The 23,380-nt window shown below is 33.1% G+C and overlaps 1 protein-coding gene across 2 annotated transcripts; it reads right to left on the bottom strand.

The window, feature by feature from the left end:
• Positions 1–13,669: 13,669 nt before the first annotated feature.
• On the bottom strand, positions 13,670–17,704 carry EPC1 (Nucleotide-diphospho-sugar transferases superfamily protein). 2 transcript variants are annotated; one of them, XM_088488346.1, is made up of 5 exons: positions 16,568–17,704; positions 15,947–16,510; positions 15,178–15,341; positions 15,002–15,072; positions 13,670–14,114 (listed from the first exon to the last, which is right to left on the bottom strand). In XM_088488346.1, the coding sequence occupies exons 2-5, from the start codon at positions 16,322–16,324 to the stop codon at positions 13,954–13,956; spliced, it is 774 nt and encodes a 257-aa protein (XP_088344472.1). In that variant the 5' UTR covers positions 16,325–16,510; positions 16,568–17,704; the 3' UTR covers positions 13,670–13,953. The 2 variants fall into 2 exon arrangements, with proteins under 2 accessions (XP_088344472.1, XP_016203275.1); XM_016347789.3 differs by having other exon boundaries at positions 15,947–16,343; positions 17,043–17,704.
• Positions 17,705–23,380: the final 5,676 nt, after the last annotated feature.

Here is a 23,380-nt window from a genome sequence, read left to right as displayed (position 1 = left end):
CACCGTTCTTCAAGAAAGCACCATCCACGCATGCGCGTGGTGTGTGCGGGCACGTCGATGCGCTGCACCAAATGCCCAGCTATTTTCCCGAGAGTTGTGCCAGAGTTGTGCCAGAGTTGTGCCAGCTTTGTGCCTGGGGCGCAAGAGCACCCACGCGTACGCGTGGTTGACGCTCGTGCGTCGTTTGGCTATTTTTCAACCCGCGCGTTCACGCGTATGACGCTTGCGCGTCGATGAGATTTTGTGGCCATCCACGCGTGCGCGTGGAGTGCGCGTACGCGTGGCCCTATTTTCATCCCAAAGTTGATTTTTGAGTTTTAAAAGCCAAATTTCATACTTCTAAGCCTCCGATCTCACCACTTATGTCTTAAATCATTATAATATGCCTAGCAATGAGGCAAGGGGCTAGTAAATGTGATAACTTGCGAGTGAAACAAGGGAAAAATGAATGATCAATGAGGATCAAAGATGATTATGTGAGATGCGGAGGATGGCGGTGGAAGTTCTTGTTGTGCCATGGGCCGAAAAGCCGTAATTGTTAATGAATTGGCTGGTTATGGATTTAACCGTGAGCCAGATGGCTAGATTATTGCCGTGTTACGGCGGAGCCATGATTATGGCTAAGTATAAATGCATATATGCTGTTGAATGAATTGTGAATGTTTGCACTTCCACCATCGGAGATGAGGGTTTCCCTGGGAGGAAGCAGTGGCTAGCCACCACGTGCTCCAGGTTGAGACTCGAAGCTCTTGTGACCCTATGTCGTAAGTGTGGCCGGGCACTGTGAAAGGCCCGGATGAGCTCGCCCCCGTAAATATTCACCAGTGAAGGTGATGGATATGGATCATGATTATGATCAAGTTTATGATGAGTATAACTCGAGTTGGGGATGCGCGACGGAGGGACAGTCCAATGGTTAGCTACCAGGACTTGTCGGGTTGGCTCTATAACTGACAGATGATATCATCAGCCACTAGGGACAGGCATTCATCATATGCATACTATATGAATTGTTTGAGATTGCCTATTTGACTGCATATTACTTGCTAATTGTCTAAATGTCTTATCTGTTCCTATTTGTAAATCTCTTGTCTGATATAACTGTGTTTGCTATATTTTATACTCCTGCTGGTGGTTGGGAGGTCTGAAGGAATTGGAAAGGGAAGTATTAGTTAGACTGAAGGATCTTTAGTCAGTTGCCACTTACGGTTTAGTTTGTTTATAAGCTTTGATATTATCTGGAGGAAGTTCTAGGATTGCCTTCGGCTTTCCTCTATTATTATGTATTATATATGTGGAAGCTGTTACCATGCTGGGGACCTCTGGTTCTCACCCATGCGGATTTTGTGGTTTTTAGATGCAGGACGTGAGGTTTCTCGCTGAGGCATGCTGGAGACTTCTGGATTAGCGAAGATCCTTTGTTCTTGGGACTCCGTCTTAGTTTATATATCTTGTTTAGATACTTTTATCTTCACTAAATAATACAAACTGTGATGACTCCTCTCATAGGAGATTTTGGAGAATAGGTTTCTGTATTTGTGTCCCTTTGGGTTTCCTTTGGGGTTTCCTTATTTTATTATATGTATATATATTGCTATGCTCGGACCGGTATCTTCGCAACCGGATTTTGAGTCTTGATATTCCTTTTTTTGACACTCCTTTGTATATATATAATCTCGCGGTAGCTTATCCCTGTTCGTTACGTTATCGATTGGAGTGTTGCGCTTTCGAGTTACGGTTTTTGTTTACCCCTTTTTCTACAAAGGCTCCTAGTTATAATCAATCATTCATACTACTATATGTATTAAATTTTTATTTTAGAGGTCGTAATACCTTGCCATCTCTAAATTATGACTTAAGTATAAGACTTTGTATGGTAGGGTGTTACAGTATGAGGTGGCAAGCCACTGCTTCCAGCTAGGGAAACTAGTATCTCAGATATTTGGAAGTGCAACATACCACAAAATCAATCAATAATCATATAATCATTATCAGTCATGATTCATTATCAATATAGCCATCTAGCTCATAACATAAACAACACTTTCGCCATTATCATCAGTGAATTAATATAATCATTAACAACCATGATTCATTATTAACTTTACCTCTTTCTTCACCAACAAGTTACCTTCCTCACAGCCCTATTTATACTCTACTACCCAAATTTCACCTACCAGGATTTAAACAAGAGTTGAAAAGGCTTTGAAAGATGAAAGAATACATTTAGAAACAAAAAGTAATGTTTTGGAAAAACAGGGGTTCGCGTATGCGACCCCCTTGCCCACATACGCGGGGAGTGCAACCCGTAAGGAATGCTCGCGTCGCATGCCATCCTCCGCGTACGTGCCCTTCCAAAATTCGATCTCTCGCGTACGCATACATCTGCTCGCGTATGCGAGACACCAAACCCAAAGAGAATGGCCGCATCACATGCGAGGCTCGCGTACGCGAGTTATGCAGGGTGGCCAAAATGTTCAAATGTTGCAGAATTTCAGTTTTACACACCGAACTTCTGACGCACATAAATTTTTGTTCTAAAATATTTTTCATCTGTTCTTCACACGGTGTAAATCTCTTAGACCAAATTTTCTTTAAAGACAAGTTTGATAAAATTCAGAGGTCCAGAGGTCAAGTTATGCTCTGTCAAAGTTGATCAAGAATCAAAGATTTCATTAAATTTACAAACCTCCACTTTAAAAAACATACCAATTTCAAACCTTTCAAAACCAAACCAAACCTTACCATAACAGTATCAAACCCTCCCAAATCATATTTCAAACCTCCTTATTCATCCCACAACCTATCAATTCTTCACTTACATCAATCTCAATTTAATAATTCAAGTTCAAACAATATTCAGTATACATCATCAATTATCTTTATCAAATTTAATATCAACTTCACCACCAATATAGTATCAACAATAACTTCAAATTCACTAATCATTATGCGTATCAACCAATATCATATATAAAGTTACACACATCATTCATAAGGGCCTCAATAACAACCACTAAATCACTAACCATATACATACTACTCAATCTCAACCAACAACTGTAAGAACTAGAATTTTCACGTATAACCGTTTTAATAAAATAATAAATTTTAACTACCTAGAATTAGTTCAAAAATATGAAAATGTTATTTTGAAAATAAAAAGGTAAAATTTGAATTCAATGAATTTTTTTAGTACGAAAATGTATCTTTTATAGAAAATTTTTGTAAAAATGCGTACCGGCACTTAATTCGGCAATACCGGCTCTAGTCTGTCCGGTACCGCATATTTTGAAAATGAGATTTCAAAAAAAATGAATTTCATTGCTTTTAAAAGACAAAAATAATTTAGAATTGAAAACCGGGCACTAATCTTAAAGGTTTTGGCCCAACGTGGGTCTAACAGACCTAAAACGGTAATAGGTTGGACCGGCTCCAAACCGGACCCAAGACCCAACATATATAAAGCCATTAATGAGCCAAATCTGCTTATTCCACCCCAAAATAAGAAAAGGGGCGCTGGTAAGGGAAGAGAGGAGAAGAGGGGTTTTACTATTCACCTCTTCCTTCAAAGTTCCGTAACTTTTGATCCAAAGCTCCGATTGATGAGCCGTTTACGGCCACGCGTCGCTCTCATTGAGCCCGTCATTTCTAACTAAGTTTTATTGACAAGAAACCAAAACTCACGCTCTAGTTTCTGCGCTAATGGAATCTGTGATTTTACTTTTGATTTTTGAATAGATTTTGTGGTTTTGTTTGTTTAGGGGTGATCTAGCATTGGAATATTATTGGATTTTTCCCCTAATCTTATTGGGTAAGGTAAGGTTTCACTAAACCCTTGTGACTAGTTATTTTTATAAACCCTAGGTTTGATATGATATGTTATATGACGTTAGATTGAGGTTTGGTGTTTGTTGGAGTGAGCTTGATGGTTTTAGAGCTTTGAGTTTGAGCTTGGTGCTTTGAGTTGCATGGAAATCGGCCAAAGTATAGTTTCAGTTTTTTTTATGTAATATGTAATGTTTCTGAAAACTTAGCTTGGTTGACCATAAGATAGGATTGATTGGATGTATGGTTGTTTGAATTAATATTGTGGTATATGCATGTTGATGGAGATTGAAAAAATTGTATATATTGAAGTAGAATTGTGGTAGAATCTGATATGATTATGGATTGATGTTAATTGTTGGTGGTTATTGATTATTGTGGGTGATGATGCCTTTGGGGATTATAGATGTTGATTATGTTTGATGATTATTGATGTTGTGATGATTTTGATGAACTAAAATGGTGATTATTTATGTTTGATTATGAATGATGATGATGATAATGAGTATTGAATATTGTGGATTTTGTTGAATTATGGTGGAAAGAGTAAGTGAAATGGGTGTTGAGTTGATTGAATTATAATAGAATGGTAAGGTGTGGTGTGTGGTAGTATTTTATGATGTTTGGGTATATTTTGGTTTGTTTTGGTTATGGAATTTGGAAATTAGAGAACTTTGATGTTTTGTGTAAAACTTGATTTTTGGTAAACTTTGGTGGATTATAACTTGAGCCTCAATTTTCAAAATTGATTGGTTTTATCTTAAATTAAATATGATCTCAAAAGCTTTAAAATGATACAAAGTTTGGAGAAAATAGATTCTTGTAGAGGAAGTTATGAGCGTTTAAAGTTTGGTGTTTAAAACTGAAATTCTGTAGCATCTAATTTTTCTGGGTCTGATGCAGCATGCATACGCGACACCTGCACGCGGCGCGACCAACCCTTTCGGGTTTGGTATCTCGCGTACGCGAGCAAGGTGCACGCGTACGCGAGCAAGGTGCACGCGTACGCGAGCAAAGAAAAAAAAACGCACCCACGCGTACGCGTGACCCCTGTTTTGCTGAAAAATAATTTTTTTTTTGTTTTTAATGGTTCTCTAGCTTTCCAAACTCCCTTAACTTCTCCTTAAGACTTGTGGTTAGTAATTAGGACTTAAGATTAATAGAGATGGGTTAGTGAATTAAATTGGTAATTTTTTGTATAAATTTAGAAGACGGAGACTTATGTTTCTGAAATTCTGAGTGAGTAGGTGGAGTACTATATTGGCGATGGCTTTGAGATTTTGGTGAATGTTGAGTTGTGAAGTATATGGTTGAAGAGATTTTTGAGAAATGGGAATGTTTCTGATGAATTTGAGAAGTTGAAAACCGGTGATTGGTTATGATGAGTTGAGAACTTGGAAAGAAATGATAAAATTATTGGATTATATGAGAGTGTGCAGGGCCTATATCCCTAGCGTGGTAGTTTTTCTACTGCAAGAGTGTGTAGGGCCTATATCCCTGGCGTGACAGTTTTTCTGCTGCAAGAGTGTGCCAGGCACTATATCATTGGAATGATTTATGGTGAGACAGTTGTTGTTTCCTTCTCTGCTGCATGAATGTGCAGGGCCTATATCTCTGGCGTAGCAGACTCCCTGCTGCATGAGTGTGCGGGGCCTATATCCCCAGCGTGGCAAATTTCTCTGCTGCATGAGTGTGCAAAGCCTATATCTCTGGGCATGGCAGGAAGGCTACATTTGAAAGGATGTGTCGGGTTGGAATTTATAGACCGACAAGTGATATCACGAGCCAAAATAGGATAGACATTCATCACATGCATCTTCTATTTGCTTGTTTGCTTTGATTACTTGAGTTAGGCCTATTTGAATAATATGTCTATATGCTAATTGATTTACCTGTTATACATGAATACTATTTGTGCTTTACTTGTTTGCATTAAACGTGTTTTACTGGCGTTGTGGAGGCTCGGTAGGTGGTGGTAATGGGATCGCGCGGAGGTTAGGTTGGTGAAGGCTGTGGGATACAGCGGTGTGATTACTATTAGTTAGAAATCCCCTAAGTATAGATGACCCTGTTTATGGATTATGGTTTAAGTTATTTATTTTTGTTAAGCTTGAATATCTGTTTTCGATGTGAAGTTCTAGGATTGACTTTGGCATCCCGGAACCTTACATCTTATATATTGGGCATTGTTACCATACTAAGAACCTCTGGTTCTCATACCATATTTTGTTGTTATTTTTTAGATGCAGGTTGCAACCTACCACGGTGAGTTTGCGATATGGTGACAGAGTGGAGGATGATTCTTCCTTATGTTTTATTTCACTTTATTTTTGTTGTAGTATTCTCTCACCCTTTGTATATTTAACGTTGTTACCTTAGAGGCTTTATTTCTGAAAAACTTTGAGAGATAGGTTGTTGCTATTTTAAACTTCACAACTCTTTTGTATTTCAGTTTGACTAGCCGGCCTAAACTCCGCAGGCTGTGACTAGTCCTCTTTTCTATATCATACTTATATATATCTTGTTTACTTTAATTATTACCTTGTGTATCCTGGAGCTATCTACAAGATTATATATATATATATATATATATATATATATATATATATATATATATAATGTTTTGTTCTGTCCGTGCCTACACGTTTAGTTATCGTGTGTGAACGCTTCGCGTTTTGTAATTTCGCTTTATACAACTTTGAGCTTTTATTCCTTTATCGGGCTTCTAGTTATATAAATTCTTGGACATATATTATATATTATATGCTTTAGAACTGTCGTGGCACTTTGTTATCCTTTGCTTTACGGCTAGAGGTAAGGCTTAGGGTAATGGGGTGTTGCAGCAACAACATCAACAACTCAATTCCTATCTTATGGTCAACTAACCTAAGTTTTCACGATACATTATATTTTAGTTACAAAAAACCGAAACAATACCTTGGCCGATTCTCTGATAAATCCAAAACACCTCACTGTATACCGCACCACAAGCTTCTCAACCTGAGCCCCTCCCCAACGAACCTAGCCTCCAAAACTTGATCTCAAGCTTCCAATTCCTCAAGTTGACTCTAATCCACAACCAATTTTCAATCTAACATCATAATTACTACGATAATCAATATAGAATTCACTAGTTCAACATTCTACAAAGAGTTTGAGGGTGCTTAGCTTGCCCACAGATCAAGTGAGCTAAATCCGATAATATCCGCAAGTTAATTCGAATCTAAACACCAAATTCAAGCAAAATTCAACATAATTACACATTGAATTTCAAAATTTGGAGAGGAGAGAATTGAAACTGAAAATTGGATTCCTTACCAAATTAATTACTAGGTTTCGTAGAGCTTGTCGCACTGGTCGCGTGGCCGCAAACGATGCGGCGATCGGAGCTCTGGATCAAAAGTTATTTGGATTTGAGTATCTAAGTGAGGGTTTGTGTTTTGGAAGGTGTTCTTCCCCTCTTTTGGCTGAGCTTCAGCGTTTTAGCATGCATGAGAAAGAAATGAGCCTCATATCATTCAATTAAGTGGGTTGGATGGGCTTTTAGGCCCGTTTTGCCGTTTTAGGTCCGGTTCGGCCCGTGTGACCTAATTTTGGGCCAAATTTTTTAAAATTAATGTCAAAATTCTTATTTTAATTAGCTCTATTGCAATAAACTATAAAATTATATTTTATAATTTTCTTGATTAATAATTAATTTATTTGCTAATTATTTGCTAATTATTCGGAGTTTACATTTTTAACCAACACTTACTGCTGATTCAACCAATCATGGCCTTTGGCCCAAATCAAATCAACTCGGCCTCCAGCCCAATTCAAAACAAATCATCACTATCATCAATCCACCACCAAATACTCAAAATAGAAAACAATCACAAGCACAAACAAATTCAGGCAAACACATTTAAAGAACAGTTACAACAAGTATCACAGTTACCAGTTAAACAGAATTCATCAGATAGGCAAACTAAAATATTTAAACACACCTAAATAGAGAAAACAAATACAACATGATACATGTCTATCCTACTGGTCGTGAGCTCATGTGTTGGTTACTTTGCCAGAACTCGACGCATTCGGTAGCTAACCCGGATACCGTCCTCTTAAAAATCAGTAGGCGGTACATCATCACGATTCCTACCTGGTGAGCGGTACGCCACTACGAGTCCCACCATTGCGTTACACCACCAGGATCCTTGCAAGATTTTTAATTAGAAAACACACACCTATGGACGGTAAATAACCATGATCCCCACCATCTGTGAGGGGTACACCACCATGATCCCCACAGACATTGCGACACTGGACAAGCGGTATACCACCACGATCCTTATCAGGTCAAAAATCACATTCAAAACCATAATCTTTTAAAATCTTAATCTAGAGTAAGTGGAACTAAGTCACAACCCTTGCATACTATCCAAGCATCTCAAATACTAACCCGGAGTAAGTGAGATGAACCACAACCCTTGCATACTGCCCAGGTTTTTCAAATATCAAAATCTCTCTTTAAAAATATTTCAAATCCATTTCTCTTTCGTAAAACTCCTTTTCACCAAAACAAAAGTCTCAAATCAACTTCAACAATCCATTCTTTAATTCTGTTTAAAAATCCCAAAATATATAACTTTCAAAGTTTTATAAAAAAATTCGGCAGTACCTCTCCTAAAATTTGGACTTTGCCACCCTTTTTTAGTCCCAACCAAATCATTTATCAAACTCTTCTCAACCATTTTCAGTATTAAATTATTTCAAAATCAAATTATTTTCTTATCTCAAATCATTTTCAGTTCTCAAAATCATTTTCAATAAATTAACAAAACCAATTCTAATATTAAATTTTTTTCCAAAACCAACCAACTCCAACAACAAATCATTTATAAAATCAAATCAATTCAAAATCAAACCGGTTCCAGTACAATTTATACCAACTTCGACATAAACAATAAAAAATCATAATTTTTAGCCACCACAACCAATCAATAATTAAATCAAACAAACGGTTAGAGTCATCCAAAATAATTCAATTCAATCCATGAAACTTACGAAAATCATAAAAATATATTTTTTACATTAATATCGACTTGTAACAATTCTTGATAGTAAATTGAGTTTAAGAAATCACCCCTATCTCGATTGTCAAAACTGTCAGCGGCAAAACGCATTAAGACCCTTTTTCTCCTGGCCCACAACAGCAACGGTCGCAACCACAACTCCATAACGCTTTCGCAACAATAGCGGCAACTCCAGACGCGACATGCAAGGACTGAAACTCAACCAGTACTTAGAGAAGAACCAAGGAACGGAGCAACTGCAACTTCGATGATGATTTTCGACGAGCAGAACGGTAGCAGGGAGCTTTGGCGGCAGTGCAGCCGCTTGTTGTCACATGCAGCAGCGCCACCGTCACCTCCACTCTTCTAATCAGCCTCAAACAACAACGACAACGACTCCTGAAGGCTCCGGTGGTTGCAACAGTAGTGAAGGAAACCACCACACCTTTTCCTCTTCTCCATGACGTCCTCTCTCTCTCTCTCGTCTGACTCTTCTCGCAGCAACTCGATGGCGATGCTCCTCACAGCTGCAGTTATGGAAGGTTCAGCGGCTCCCTCCGGTGACTTCTCTCAAACAAAAGTGACGTCAACGTGAAGAGGAGGAAGATACAAACACTATAATCGGATTAGATTTTTTATTGGAGTTACGGATCTCAAAAAATCAAGCTCGGAAGCTCGGAGGTGCCATGGATTCTCTCTCTCACTCACGGTCCCTTTCCCTCTCTTTTCTTTCCAAGGATGTTCGGTCATGCATGGGAGAATGATGATTAATGGTGCTAAATGAGGATTATGTGTGCTAAGGAGGGGGCATGCAGTGACGGATCCAAAAAATTTTGGTAGTGGGGACAAAATTTATATTACATGATAATAATTTTTATAATAAAAATAATATGTGTATATAAAAAATTAAATATTAAATTATTTATTAACCACTATATATCTATATATAAATACATATATTGTTTAACTTATTTTCAATGTGTATTTTATATTTTAATATATATTTTATACAGATAATTATTTTTTATGTACATATAGCATGATTACTGTTATGATTATATTTATTATTGTAAAATATGATTAGCCTTCAAAATATCTAATATACAAATTAAAACACTAAAATAGTAATTTAAATAATAATATATAATTTAAAATTCTATTCTTTTAGGTTTTATATTTTTAAAAAATTAAATAATTTTTCTCTTAACACTACTATCAAAATTTCTCTCTTTCCATATATTACTAAACAATTATTTAAAAATTCACTTCCCAACACAATTAGAAGCCGACTCTTATTGATATTTATAGTTAAAAAAGTTCTTTCAATTAATATAGTTGCTACGCAAAAATTAAAGCTAATTTGAAAAGAAGATAAATAAGATTCTTTTGAGTTGATTTAAAAAAAACACTAATTTCGTTTAAATATGAGAATTGATCATTCTAATGAATATTTAATATAAAATTTTTAAATTGACGATTAAGTACCAAAAGTTGAATAAAAAATTATTATGGGGTCAAATTTAATAATTTAATGGGGTAAATAAATATTATTATCATATAATACTCAAAAAAAATTTAAATTATAGTGGGGGCGCTTGCCCCCACACCACCGCACTTGGATCCGTCCCTGGGGGCATGTGTCGCATATTAGGGCTGCTGAGTTAGTGATTTAAGTTATAGATATCTTAAACGAATAAGTATGAAAGTTGGATATATTAAAACACAAGTAATAATATATATATATATATATATATATATATATATAGGGATAAATATGTATGAGTTACTAATATAAATGACATTAGTAACATAATAATAAAAGATATACGATGAAACATTAGCAAAACTAAGTTCACCAAAAAGTACCGATATTTACTCGTACGGGCAGATTTTGAACTTAATAATAATATTAACTAAATTTTATTTTAATCAAAGAGGGTAATAATAATAATAATAATAATAATAATAATAATAATAATAATAATAATAATAATAATAATAATAATAATAATAATAATTTTATTCTTTCTCGAAATATCTCATTATAATAAAAAATTATATATAAATTATAATTAATTTAAACCTTAATAATCATAAAATCAATTTAATTATTTTTAGTAAATTAGTTTCTAAAAATAAGGAGCTTCAATTAATAAAATAAATTATAATTTATTTATATTTAGATTTTTCGAAAATGCAGGTCGTTATAAACAACATCTCCAAAATACTCGTATGCAGCCCTGTTTCTTGCATCGGCCCAAAATGCATTTTTGATAGAGTGATTACTTTCAAGGTTAAGCTCGAAAAAGAAATTTTGATTCTTTTCTTTCATTCTTAATAAGTATTTGCCAAATTCTTTGAATCATCTTGTTTAGAAACATTCTATATTTCTCTTGTAATGTAATTTCTCACATCTTTTTCGATAAAACTTAGTTCGCGATGATTATCCGCTGCAGTTACGAATGACTGATATGTTTTACTCGGTCCGATTCTTGCTTTCTCATTGTTTTCAGTGGTACGACATACAAACATGCTTAGGTCCTTGTGTTGTTTAAGCATCTCTGTACGATCTGGAGAGCAAGGGTGTGAATGATTCAGAACAACTTTAGAAATTATCCAAAGACCGACGTCCTTCAATGTATGTACATATATCCTGGCTGAAAAGTTTATTCCAGTTGAGGGGTTTGTCTTCAGAGTTGGAGATATCTTGGATTTCGACTTCCCTTCTCAACTACATGTAATTAGTTGATTCTTAATCTCATCTCTCTTTCGAGTGGTGTTTCTTATTTTTGTAGAAAAACTAACAAATTTGGAATAATCTTTGTAGAATTTTCCAACTTCTTTCAGTGTCTTGAAAGTCATCCCAATCTTTGGGACAAATTGTTCATCAACAACACACCTGGACTGTAAAATGAACCGAAAATATTGTCATAACATGTGCATTCTGTAATAACCAATGGACCGAAACATGTGCATTCTATAAATTCATAAACTCCTGCAATCTATTCATTATCACTTTATTCAATTGCATTCCATTGCACTCAATTCAAAATAATTAAAAAATAAATCGAAAATATTATCAAAGCAAAACTATTGTATAATACCAAATGAACCGAACATTGTCCATTATATAAATTGAAATTCAAAACACTTGCGTCTAGAATGAATCAAAAATCATTTGAAAACGAAACCAATGTACAATTCCAAATGAACAGAAAATTGTGTTCATAAACAGCTAGATTTAGCGATTGCATTCCATTCCATTCAATTCAAAATTGAATAATCCAAACTTCATCCGCTTGATTCGATTCAGAAGAATAATCAAAATCGCTCTCATTCAATTAATTTGAATTTGAATCATTCATTGTATTTATATGCTATTAAAATCTGAATCTGAAATTTGAAAACGACGAATATAAAATACAATGCAGATCGAAGAAGAAAACAAAAAAAATACAATTTTTTACGTTGAAAAAAGAAGAAGAAGAAAACGAAAAAAAAAATTAGAGAAATCAGAGAACAGACAAACGAAAAGAAGCTTTACATTGAGGAAGAGAAGCTCTGCGTTGGAATAGAAGAATGAAGAGCAGGTTTACATTGAGAAAAAGAAGCTATACATTGAAGAAAAAGCTTTACATTAATAGGTAAGAGACACATAAACATAAAAAAATTTGGTTGACTTAGGAAAATTACATGAACGTGAAATATTTTTGTATATAGATATAATAGTTATTTTTTAAATTTTAGTCTTTCGAATTTTTTTTTCTTTGAATCATAAAGCGGCAATGTACACTTCTATATATAAGAAGTTTGTTAAAGTCTTTAAATTTAAACTAAGAATATTTTTGTAAGTTAAAAAAAGAAGTCTAAAAGATTAAATTTTAAAATAATTATTAAATTAATTTAGTGAGACCCAAAATAAAATAAATTTTGTAGTATATCATTGATAATCGTTTGATAAAATCCTTTAAATAAAAGTATTTGAATAAAAAACCCAAACCCTATGCATAGGGTGCGACACGTTGAAGGCACCGTTTTACTTTTTATATTATTTTAAACTCCTTTTATGTGGATTTTTTTTAACATGCTTTTATGTAGATTAAAGCATATATATTAGTTTTTTTTTTTTTTTATTTACGAACGCATACATATTACTACATTATTGTGTGACAGACTAATCCGTGATCTATCAAACGATACATATCGTAAAAAACAAAAAAATAATAAGCAGAGACTAGTTTTGACTTTTGAGGATTATAATTCAAACAACATTTATTTAAATTGATATTTTTTTTAATAATTTTTTATTTGAAAGTGATTTTAAGTATTATAATTCAAATAATATTTATTTTACTATAATCTATTTTAATATAAAGATTGCCAAACATAAATCATATTAATACAAACTTATTTTTCATCAAAATCAAATTTACAAAATCAATTTTATACAAATTTCTGTTTACAAACGATAATTCAAATACACACTAAGTCACCCTAATTAGCCACAACGATGGTTTCTGGCACCTTTGCAAATGCAACAGCAGCTGTCTGGTTATATTGAAACCAACACAACACGCGTCCTCTTCCACTACAACCATGACATTTCAGCAAGTGAGGAAAAAATTTTCTTCCTCACAGTAGCATAACCAGCCATGAAACAAGATATATTGTTACGAGTTAGAAAATATGACTAGAATTACTTCCCTCTTACTTGTGTATGAGACCTATGACATGAAATTGCTCACTTCTCCTTGCTCCAAGGATGAACAGTAACCCGACCAAAAAATATAAAAGAGAAGTATCTTTTGCTAAGGGTGTAATACCCCTCTATATTTTACAATCAAATTCATAATATTTTGCTTTCGGAACGAAAAGCACCATGCTGTTGTGCTTGTATTACAGACAATAATACAAGAAATCAATCTAAGGAATCTGCTAACTATCCTTACTAAGTGCATGAATTGTGTGCAAGATTCACAATATTATACAGCTCTGTAACTACAGTGAAATCAAGTAACCCAACTAGCTAACATTGAAATTTCTATAAAAACTATAACATGAAAATCTAGCTTCACCAAAACCAAATATTGCGACTATCAACAGCCTTCACTGAGGTAGACACCAATGGCATCCTTCCAAACACAGAAGCAAACCTGTTGACGCATTCACTTCTTTTTTCACTGTGACCTCCCAAACTGCTGATTCCAGTTGATCCAATCTCAAATATCTTTCCTGTAACAAAGAATGATTAAGTTAACAAACTTGTGTACTAAGGTGGTATAAACAATATGGTTCAAGAGGGGCATTAGTAATGTTCACTACGCGTTACGATCATTGGAATCAGGGACAACATTAAAACAAGGCTTAGATGGAGCATGGCGACCAGGTACTCTTTCCGCTTCTTTCGTATTTGTCACTGTCACCTTTTGGTACATCGTAAGTGACAGTAACAAATAAAAAGAAACGGAAGATTGTACATATTAACCCAGAAATGTACTTGAGCAGAAGGACTTGAGTGAGAATAAAAAATGTCAATTGATAACAAAACACAAGCAATTTCATTGCTTTCAAAGCAAGTTGCACTACCACGGCTAACCGTGCATTGCAGAATTCTTTGATAGAAAGGACAAAAAAGGAATCAATACTGTAAATTGTTGAAATATATGATAGAGCTTTGAAGTAAGAGACAAGGATAAGAAGGTGCAGTTAGTCAAGGTGAGTTATACTTAAAACCTTTACTAGTCATCACAGCTTCATCCGTTTAGCAGTGCTTAAGGGTATAGATCTGTTCTTATTCAGACAAGATCAAAAACCATTTTATCATGTTATGCAAGACACATGGAAACAACCTCCAAATAAACATGACAAAGGTAGGAATTACAAGTAGCTTTAGCAATCAATGAGTATTACTCCCTAAAGCAAATGGGCTAATTTTAGCTAAATGACAAATCACTTGGAACAAGGGAATTATATACATTGAGCTAGTGTGGGAAAGGAACTTTCCATGTGAACAAAATAAGCAAAAGGAAAAATAAAATAAATTATCCAATTCCTACGTAATTATTATTTGGTATTTTTTAATTAAAAGCATAAAATGCATTCAGGTATTCAACAATTACCTTTAACCCATATGGGGGGTGCACCAGTTGCGTTTGCAACAAGGAAAGACATTGCAATATCTTCACAGTTCCTGGGTATTAAGAAAACATTAAAAGAAGTTGGAATCGACAATATGGAATGTTTAAACTTCATAAACAAGAAAGCAGTGAATGATTGATTAGCTGAAAAGAACAACCTGTTCTTAGTTATATATTCTTTAAGTGACGTTGGCATTTGATTTGTGTAGAGAATGAAGTACTTTTTGTGAAAAAATGCTGCCTTGGAGAGCACCATGCTGTATGTACCCGTCCACCACACGGACCACCATCCACCATATTTAAATTTGGAGCCGCCACCTTTCTGCAAGCACATTCAATAACTAGAAGATTAGCTTAAGATGTTTTTAATATTTTACATAGAAATATTAATAAAGTAAATGTGTAAGGAACTGCAGAATTATGAATTAACCTTCAACTAATCTTAAGCTCACGTCAAGTTTATAGGTGCAACAAACAAAACTACCAGGTTTTACAAGGATGGACATAAGATAGAGTGATGAAATCCCTTCTTCTCTGACTAAAGTCCAGCTAATTAGCTTTCCCATCCCTTAGAATTAGATTGCCGCTAGTAACAATATAAAAAGTCCTCAGTTTGTGAGGCTCGAATATCTTAACTAAAGATTTAAAAACTATGCCTCTCTTGATGGCAATTAATAGGCATGCAAAAATTTGGAATGGAGCTTCACTTTATGTTTCAAAAGACTGCTTCCTGTGTGTTTGAAAAACTGCATATTAGACTCCAAACGATGAAGAGCAAAACAACGAACAAGAAATAATGCATGAAAATTCCAATAAAAAGAGGATGGGCTTGGTCGTTGGTCAACAAAAGTATAAGCACAGAAAGAAATATAGTGAAACAAAATCATCAAAAACATTTTGAATTGGGTGAAGTTAGATAAACCATACCGAGTAATCAACCCAATGGACACGAGGTACAAACCCCACCATTGTATCAGGTGCACTTTGCCAAACATCAAATGCAAACTCCACAGAAGAGCAAGGGAATATGACATCATCATCAATTGAGAAGACAGCATCGGACTCTAGATCTTTAATTTCCTTGAACCTGTTGTTCAAGCTATCCTCCTTGTTGATGTCAAACTTCAATTTGACTTGGTGCCCATCTTTAGGCACGGACTTCACCACGTGGTATAGATATTTCAGAAGAGAATCCGAAGGTGGATCTGGTTCGCTCCACACAATATGCACTGAATCAAGGCGAGGACACGATGAGTAATGCTTGATGGACTGCTTTAGAAGATCATATCTCTTCCATGTGTTCATCACTATTGAGTACCCTTTCCTTTGAACAAAAACACAACACAAAAGCCTTAAAATTCACTTTGCTGACGTTTACAAGCAGCATAATCTCAGAACACCAGTTAAGAAAATAAGTTCAACATGAAAACACCAATCCTAAGATGATTTTGATTTCTGGTATCCAATCAAGTACTACCTCATAGATAAAAGCTGTTCATTTCCACTCACTATCTTGAAAAGAAATCGTTTTTATGGAATTAGTGCAGCTGTTAAGCTAGATGTTGTTTAATAAGAAATAAGAAATGTTCAACATAATTTAAAAAAAAAAACAAAAAACTTTTTGTCATTTTCTATAGCTTTTCGTCCAGCAGCTTGAACTTGAATCTAACATGGATCTCTCTCTTGTGAAACAAACAAAGTACTAAAATACAAGTTCCTCAGTGGTCGTTTAATGTAGAATCTGTTTACATTTTTATGGAAGCTAAGAACCTCTAAGGAAAGCCTATAATTGTTACTTTAACACTCTACACGTTCATTATTAAACTTAAAAACTTTCATAAAAAACAGATTTCTCACCAATAAACATAGCAATTTTTATTCTTATTTTAATTTATTTCTCCAATTAAGTTGGCCTGAATTGAAAAAAAAATAAAAATAAAAAACAAGCATATATTAAGCAATTAACATATTTAACAAATAGGATTAAGTAATCAAAAGGAAAAAAGCGTATTGTAGTTAGAACCTGAAATCAGGGCCATAATAGGGAGCAGGTGCTTGATTATTCCAAAGGAAGAAGCTGGAAGCACTTGTGGAAAACGCGATTAGCGTAAGCCCGACGCAGAAGAAGAGGAGGAGCTTGATCTTGAACGATTTAACGGCTGAGATCGCGAGCAGGCGGACCCTCTGCTCAATCCAACGGTTGAAAAAGTAGCTCCCTCTCATCTCATCACCCGAGGAGAAAAGAAAAGCAAATAGTTTGTTTAGTTTTTCCGTTTTCCGTTAGGCCGTTACGTATTGTCAACTGCGGAGAAAGCCGGATCCCCCTTCTGACGAGTCGAACCGAACCGGTCTGGTTCTCTCCGTGGCCGAGCCAGAGAAGAAAAGGAGGACGTGAATGGTGTTTAGGGAGAAAGTGGAACGGGGAAGACCGGAAGACGGGAAGAGTTTGTTACTATTTTAATTTTTTTTTTTTTCTTCCTTTCTTTTTTAGCTATGTGAAAGAGGGAACGCAGAATGAACGTGGCAGGGGGAGTAGTTGATAATATGTTGATATTGTTGTTGTTCACGTTTTGTTGTCGTCAGTGTTTTTCAGAAGAGTCAGGCATGGCAGGGACAGCGGAGATTCATGCCTTTTCATTGGTAGTCCTTCAACAACATTTTGAAGAGGGCATGCCTCACTCACTTCTATTCTTTTAAAAAAAATCCAAAAATAAATAAATAGATAAGTCGAAAGATAATCAACAAACGATTGACGATGGTTATTAATTGATAATATCGGTTAATAACAATAGTAAACATTCTCATGAGTCACTAACAAATTTTAAAGTAGATATTTTTATTTTTTAAAAATATTCAAGAATTTTTTTCGATTAAATCAAATGATTTTTGAGTCGCTTTTAATCAAATTTTCAACTAAGTGTTGGATAAAAAAAATTAAAAACAAATTTTATTATAAGACAATTAAATCTCAAAAAATATATTTTAAGATAAATTAATCCCTTTTTAAAATAAGAGATAAATAAATCTATTTGATAGAAATAATTCTCAAAAATTTTAAAAAAATAAAAATTTATTAAGGACTGAGAATCAATTGTCTGAAAACAAAGAGATGAAAGTAAAGACGGAACAGTAATCATATTTTGAATAGCAAGAAGGTCTTTACCTTTGATCAATATGTCATCTAGGTAGCGGTTGATTTTTTTTTTATATAAAAAAAATATTGGTGTTTTTGTTAGAAATGAGATTATTTAATGTAATTAAGGTAGGTGAATTTTGTAGGTAAGAAGTCAACACGTGAGGGTATGTTGGACACGTGGCAATATCCTGACCAATACGCGAGGGACATGTTGAATATGTGGCAACATCTTGACTAATATGTGAAGTACGTGTTGAATAATTTCTACAATAATATAATACACTTCAAATGTCAATATTTAACTAAAATACTATCTCTATTTCTATATTAAAAATAATTTCTAATATCTGCGTACACTAAAATTTAAAGTTGAAACTTACCATTGTTCTTAAAAAACAAAGAGAGGTCTGATTCTGAAAACCAAAAGAAGATGAAACAGATACTAATTTTAAGAACCAAGCATATGATCCTTATTTTAATCCATACAAATTCTTATTTAATTTGCAAATTTGATCTAGATTTTCTTCACTAAATTTAGCCGGTTGTTACATCAAAATTAATTCACTTACAGTTTATTTGGATGAGATAAAGTTGGAAGAAAAGAAAATAGGAAAGAAAACGGATAAAAAATTTAGTTTTCCTTCTTTTGGATCAAAAGGAAAAATGAAGAGAAAATAGAAAAGTATGTATAGGATCCACTTAAAAGTTTTTACGTTAAAGTTGGGCAGAAAACTGAAATAGAAAGGAAATTATGAGTAAAAAGATAAATTTATCCTTTCAATTACAGAAATTAAAATCTCTAATTTCAATCTTTCCAAAAGAAGAGAACACCTATCTTCCTGGTCATTGTTACTTGTTTTTGCGTTTTGTTATATTTGTATATATTTAAAAAGAATGATATATATTTTTATTTATGACATTAAAAAACAACATAAAAGGATAAATTCAAAAAAACATTATTGTTAATAAAGATAACAGGTTAAAATTTTGAAATGTAATTGCAATTACTTTTTTTTATTAGAAAAATAATTTAAGTACATTGGTATAAGATAATTTATATATAATATAAGAAAATGTATTAAGGTAATTTCACTTGGTTATGATTTTCTCTCTTCTTATTTTTTCTTCTATCCAAACAAAAGAAAAATTTTCTTCTATTTTCTTTCCATTCATTTTCTCTTCATCCAAACAACATAAAAAAAATAAACTTTTTCTTTCATTTTCTTTCTTTCTATTTTCTTTCCTCTCATTTTTCATCCTCAATCCAAACAAAGTGTTAAGTTGAAGTCTATGGTGTAGATGCCAAAAGACATCTACACATATAGAAGTAATGTGTTTTACTTTTCTAAGTAATATTTGGCGTTTTTTTTTTGGGATTAATGAGATTTGATATCTACTATTAGTGTTCTCTTTTATGATGTGCAATAAAAATACTGTAATTTTTAGCTTTTGTCTATTTAAATATAATGTTAATTATATTGTTAAATTTTAATGATATTCATTTTTTTTGTCACATAATAATAGACCGAATAAAAAATTGAACAATTTTCAGTTGGGCTAATAAATAAGCATAGCTTTCTCTGTTTTTCTTTTTTCTAACTATGCACAGTAATAGTATAAAGTGCAAAATAAAATGATGTAACATATTATTTGGTTTCTTTATCAAATTTACTTATCTAACAATTATTTTTCTGATTATAAAAATAGACTTTATAATGTCATGACTCCTTTCCTTTCAAGAAATATAAAATGGTCATAAAGTTACTAAATTTTAAAGGTAAAAAATTTTATTTTTCTAATCATATTTACAAAAAATTATATTAAAATCAGATACGCTTTAAATATTTATAACATAAAAAGTTCAAGTATTATTTAAAAGTTATTAGTTTATATTTTTTGAATGTTCAATTTAATTTAATGTATTTTGATTTTGTTTATTTAGTTATTAGATTGGGTTTTATATTTATCCTTTGTTTTCTATTTCAATTTTAATATATCTTTTTATTCAATTTCAATTCTTGTCTTTTGTTTATTTTGAGTTCTGTTCTGTATCAATAAATCTATTACAAAATATATGTTTAACAATTAAATATTTTATCGCATTTTAAATTTGAGCTTTATCCTAAAGTAATATACTCTTAATTCTTTATAATTGAATACTAATAAAATTGTATAATAATAATAATGTAAATATTAGTTAATATATAAATATTGATTAAATTACCAAATATATTTTAACCTTCAATAAAATTAATTTTTACCTTGTAAAAGTAAAATAAAAGGATATTTACAAACTATATATATTTTGTAAAACTTAAAAAGTTCAAACTATATAAATCATATATTTTAATTACTCACCAAATTAATAAATATATATTTGTATAGCAATAGGATTCGGAATTTCAGCATTGAGTCGAATAAAATATTCCATCGTTTAAAAAAGATTCTATTTGGCCCAATGTATACTAAAATTCAAGGTTGCGAGAACCGGACCGGTCAATAAACCGATGAGGTAATTGGTTCACTGATTCAGTGATTCGATCGGTGTTCAACCGGAATTCAACCGATTTAATTAAATGTAAATAAAATTATTAAAAATTTAATATATAATTTTTAATATTTAAATTTAATAATTTTTAAATCTAAAAATTTTAATATAAAAATAATTTTGAAGTTATACCTCAACATGAGACTAAAAGGTGTTATACCTCAAAATTAGACATTAACAGTTTTCTTAAAAATACTAACACTGGATACATTAAGATGCTCAGTAAAAACACACTAATAGAGATAATACATTCATAATAATTAAGACAGTGTCTCTCCATTATTTAGAAACAAATGATACCAATAAAAATAAAACCCTCTAAACTACATTTCCATACCAAGAGTGACTTTATCTAACCAAAGAGAACACAACATACAGAGAGATTAACAAAAGAAAAAATACTTCAATGCAGGAACATGTCCGTGAATGCCATGATTGATTAAATTGGGCGAGGGATTTGTCATGGCTTCAGAAGCGAATCCAAATCCAAAATCTAAAAATCCAAATTACAAATTACATCCAACAATTATAGCGAAATTCAAAATGATAACAATTCAGAACCCAGAAGATTATATCAATTCATCCAGCATTCAAAATAAAAAATTATACTCAGCAAAATTCAAAATCCAGAGTTCCAAAATTGAACTTATATCAAATTTATATTCAGTAAAATTCAGAATTACATAACAATTAGTTCATATAATTAACAAAATAAAAAAATTGAAAAGAAGAATAAGAACTCTGCATCAAGCCATCAATTCATATAATTAACAAAATAAAAAAATTAACTGAACTTAAATCTGAACTAAATTCCTCACTACAGCAACCAGCAATTCATACAGCTAATTAAAACCAAATAAAAACAACTAATTGAAAAACCCAAGAACTCACTGCGATTTACGGCAGCAGAACAGATGCCCGACTAGTCGACCACGATGTTGACGACAAGCCGACGACGGGGACACCAAAAGCTTCAGTGTTCAGAGTTTAAGACGACGACACTGCTAACAGCGGTGTTGTGGGGTGTGTCATGTGTGTTCTTCTAAAGACCAAACGACGATGATGCTAGACGCTTCAAACCACGAGGGTGGCAACCGCTGGTGGTCACTGGCTTACTGCCAGCGTCGATTGTGGTGTGGATGGTGGAGTCCCTCTGCTCGTTGGAGGAAAAGGAAAGTAGGGTTGAGGGAGGCGTGTCGTGACAACTGAGTGCTGAATGATTTGGGGGTGGGTTAGGTTAGTGGGTCGTGGGTTTTGTTTTTTTTTTTTTTTTTTGGCGTCACAAAACGACGCCATTTTGGGCTATTTTAAAAAACCGGAACTTCAAAAAACCTGCTCGGTTCATCCGGTCTACCGGTTAACCACCGGTTTAACCGGTTTTTTGCAGAAAAATTTTGGGGGTCAACCGAACTGGCCAGATGACCGATTTCTGGTTAATCTGGTCAAACCGGCCAGTCCGGTCCGATTTTCAGAACAATGCTAAAATTTGAATTTCATTAAAATTTTAATAACATAATTAATGTTACATTTAAATAGACAAATTCTAAAGATTGCAGTATTTTTACTGCACAGTATGAAAGACAGCATAAGTTGCAGACACCAAATATCACTCATAAAACCAAAACACGCTATTTCTATATGTATAGATGTCTTTTGGCATCTACACCATAGACTTCACCTTCACTTAATTACCCATTTAAAAATACATTATTGAAATCGAAGTGCCTTATATATCAACCAAAATACAATGTAAGAGTTAAAATGATTCTAATAGTTGCATGCTTAATTATAAGTCCAAAAACTTGGTTATAATCAACTCTTTCAATCTGATGATTACCCTCTGCAACAAAGCGAGGTTTTTATATTTTAAAATATTACCATTTGGATGCCTCTTAATAGCATAAATCCACCTACAACCAATGATTTTTTGATTCGGAACAAGAGTAGTTAGAGTCCAGGTCTTTGTCTTTTAGAGAGCATTTAACTCTTTAACCATGGCTTGAAATCAATGCGGACATGATAATGCTTGATAAAAGGATGTAGGGATTACTAAATCCAAAATTAAAGATGTTACGGTATGTAAGATTTTTTATTTTTAAATTTTTAACTTTGTATTAGTCTGCACAGGATGTAGATTAGTTGTAGAGAGTGATGGTGGTATGTCTCCAAATTGAATTTAAATTCCAAATATAGAATAATAGAAATATTATCTTTGTGTAATTGGGTGTGGAGAGGAGGTAGTGAGAATAAAAGGTGGTAAATCTTTTTGCTGAGATGAAATTAGTGGTATAGAAAAATTGGAATTTAGAATGAGAGGAGGGTTGTGGAGTTTGATTTTGATTGATGTTGGGAGAGAAAGCAGGTAAAATAGAATTAGAAAAGGGAGTAGAGGGAAGAGAGATGAAAGAAAATGATAAAAGAAGTATGAGGAAAAGACAATTTATAAGAAGGTGGAGGTGAAGCAGATTTTGAATGAAAGAGTTCATTGTATGAAAATCTAGATTCATAAAAAATAATATGCCTAGATATTGTTGAGAATAAGTAGTATGACTACAATCCAATCAATTATGTGTCAAATAATTTGTTATTGTTATTATATTAAAGGGTTAATATAATAAAGTCTTTAATTAAAGGGTAAATTATACTTTTTGTCCTTAATGTTTGCTAAAAGTTTCAA

The sequence above is a fragment of the Arachis ipaensis genome, chromosome B5, assembly GCF_059453495.1.
Source record: "Arachis ipaensis isolate K30076 ecotype BB chromosome B5, ASM5945349v1, whole genome shotgun sequence".
NCBI lineage: Eukaryota > Viridiplantae > Streptophyta > Magnoliopsida > Fabales > Fabaceae > Arachis > Arachis ipaensis.
Note: the sequence above shows the minus strand (reverse complement) of the source record. Positions and strands in the feature narration are given on the sequence as shown.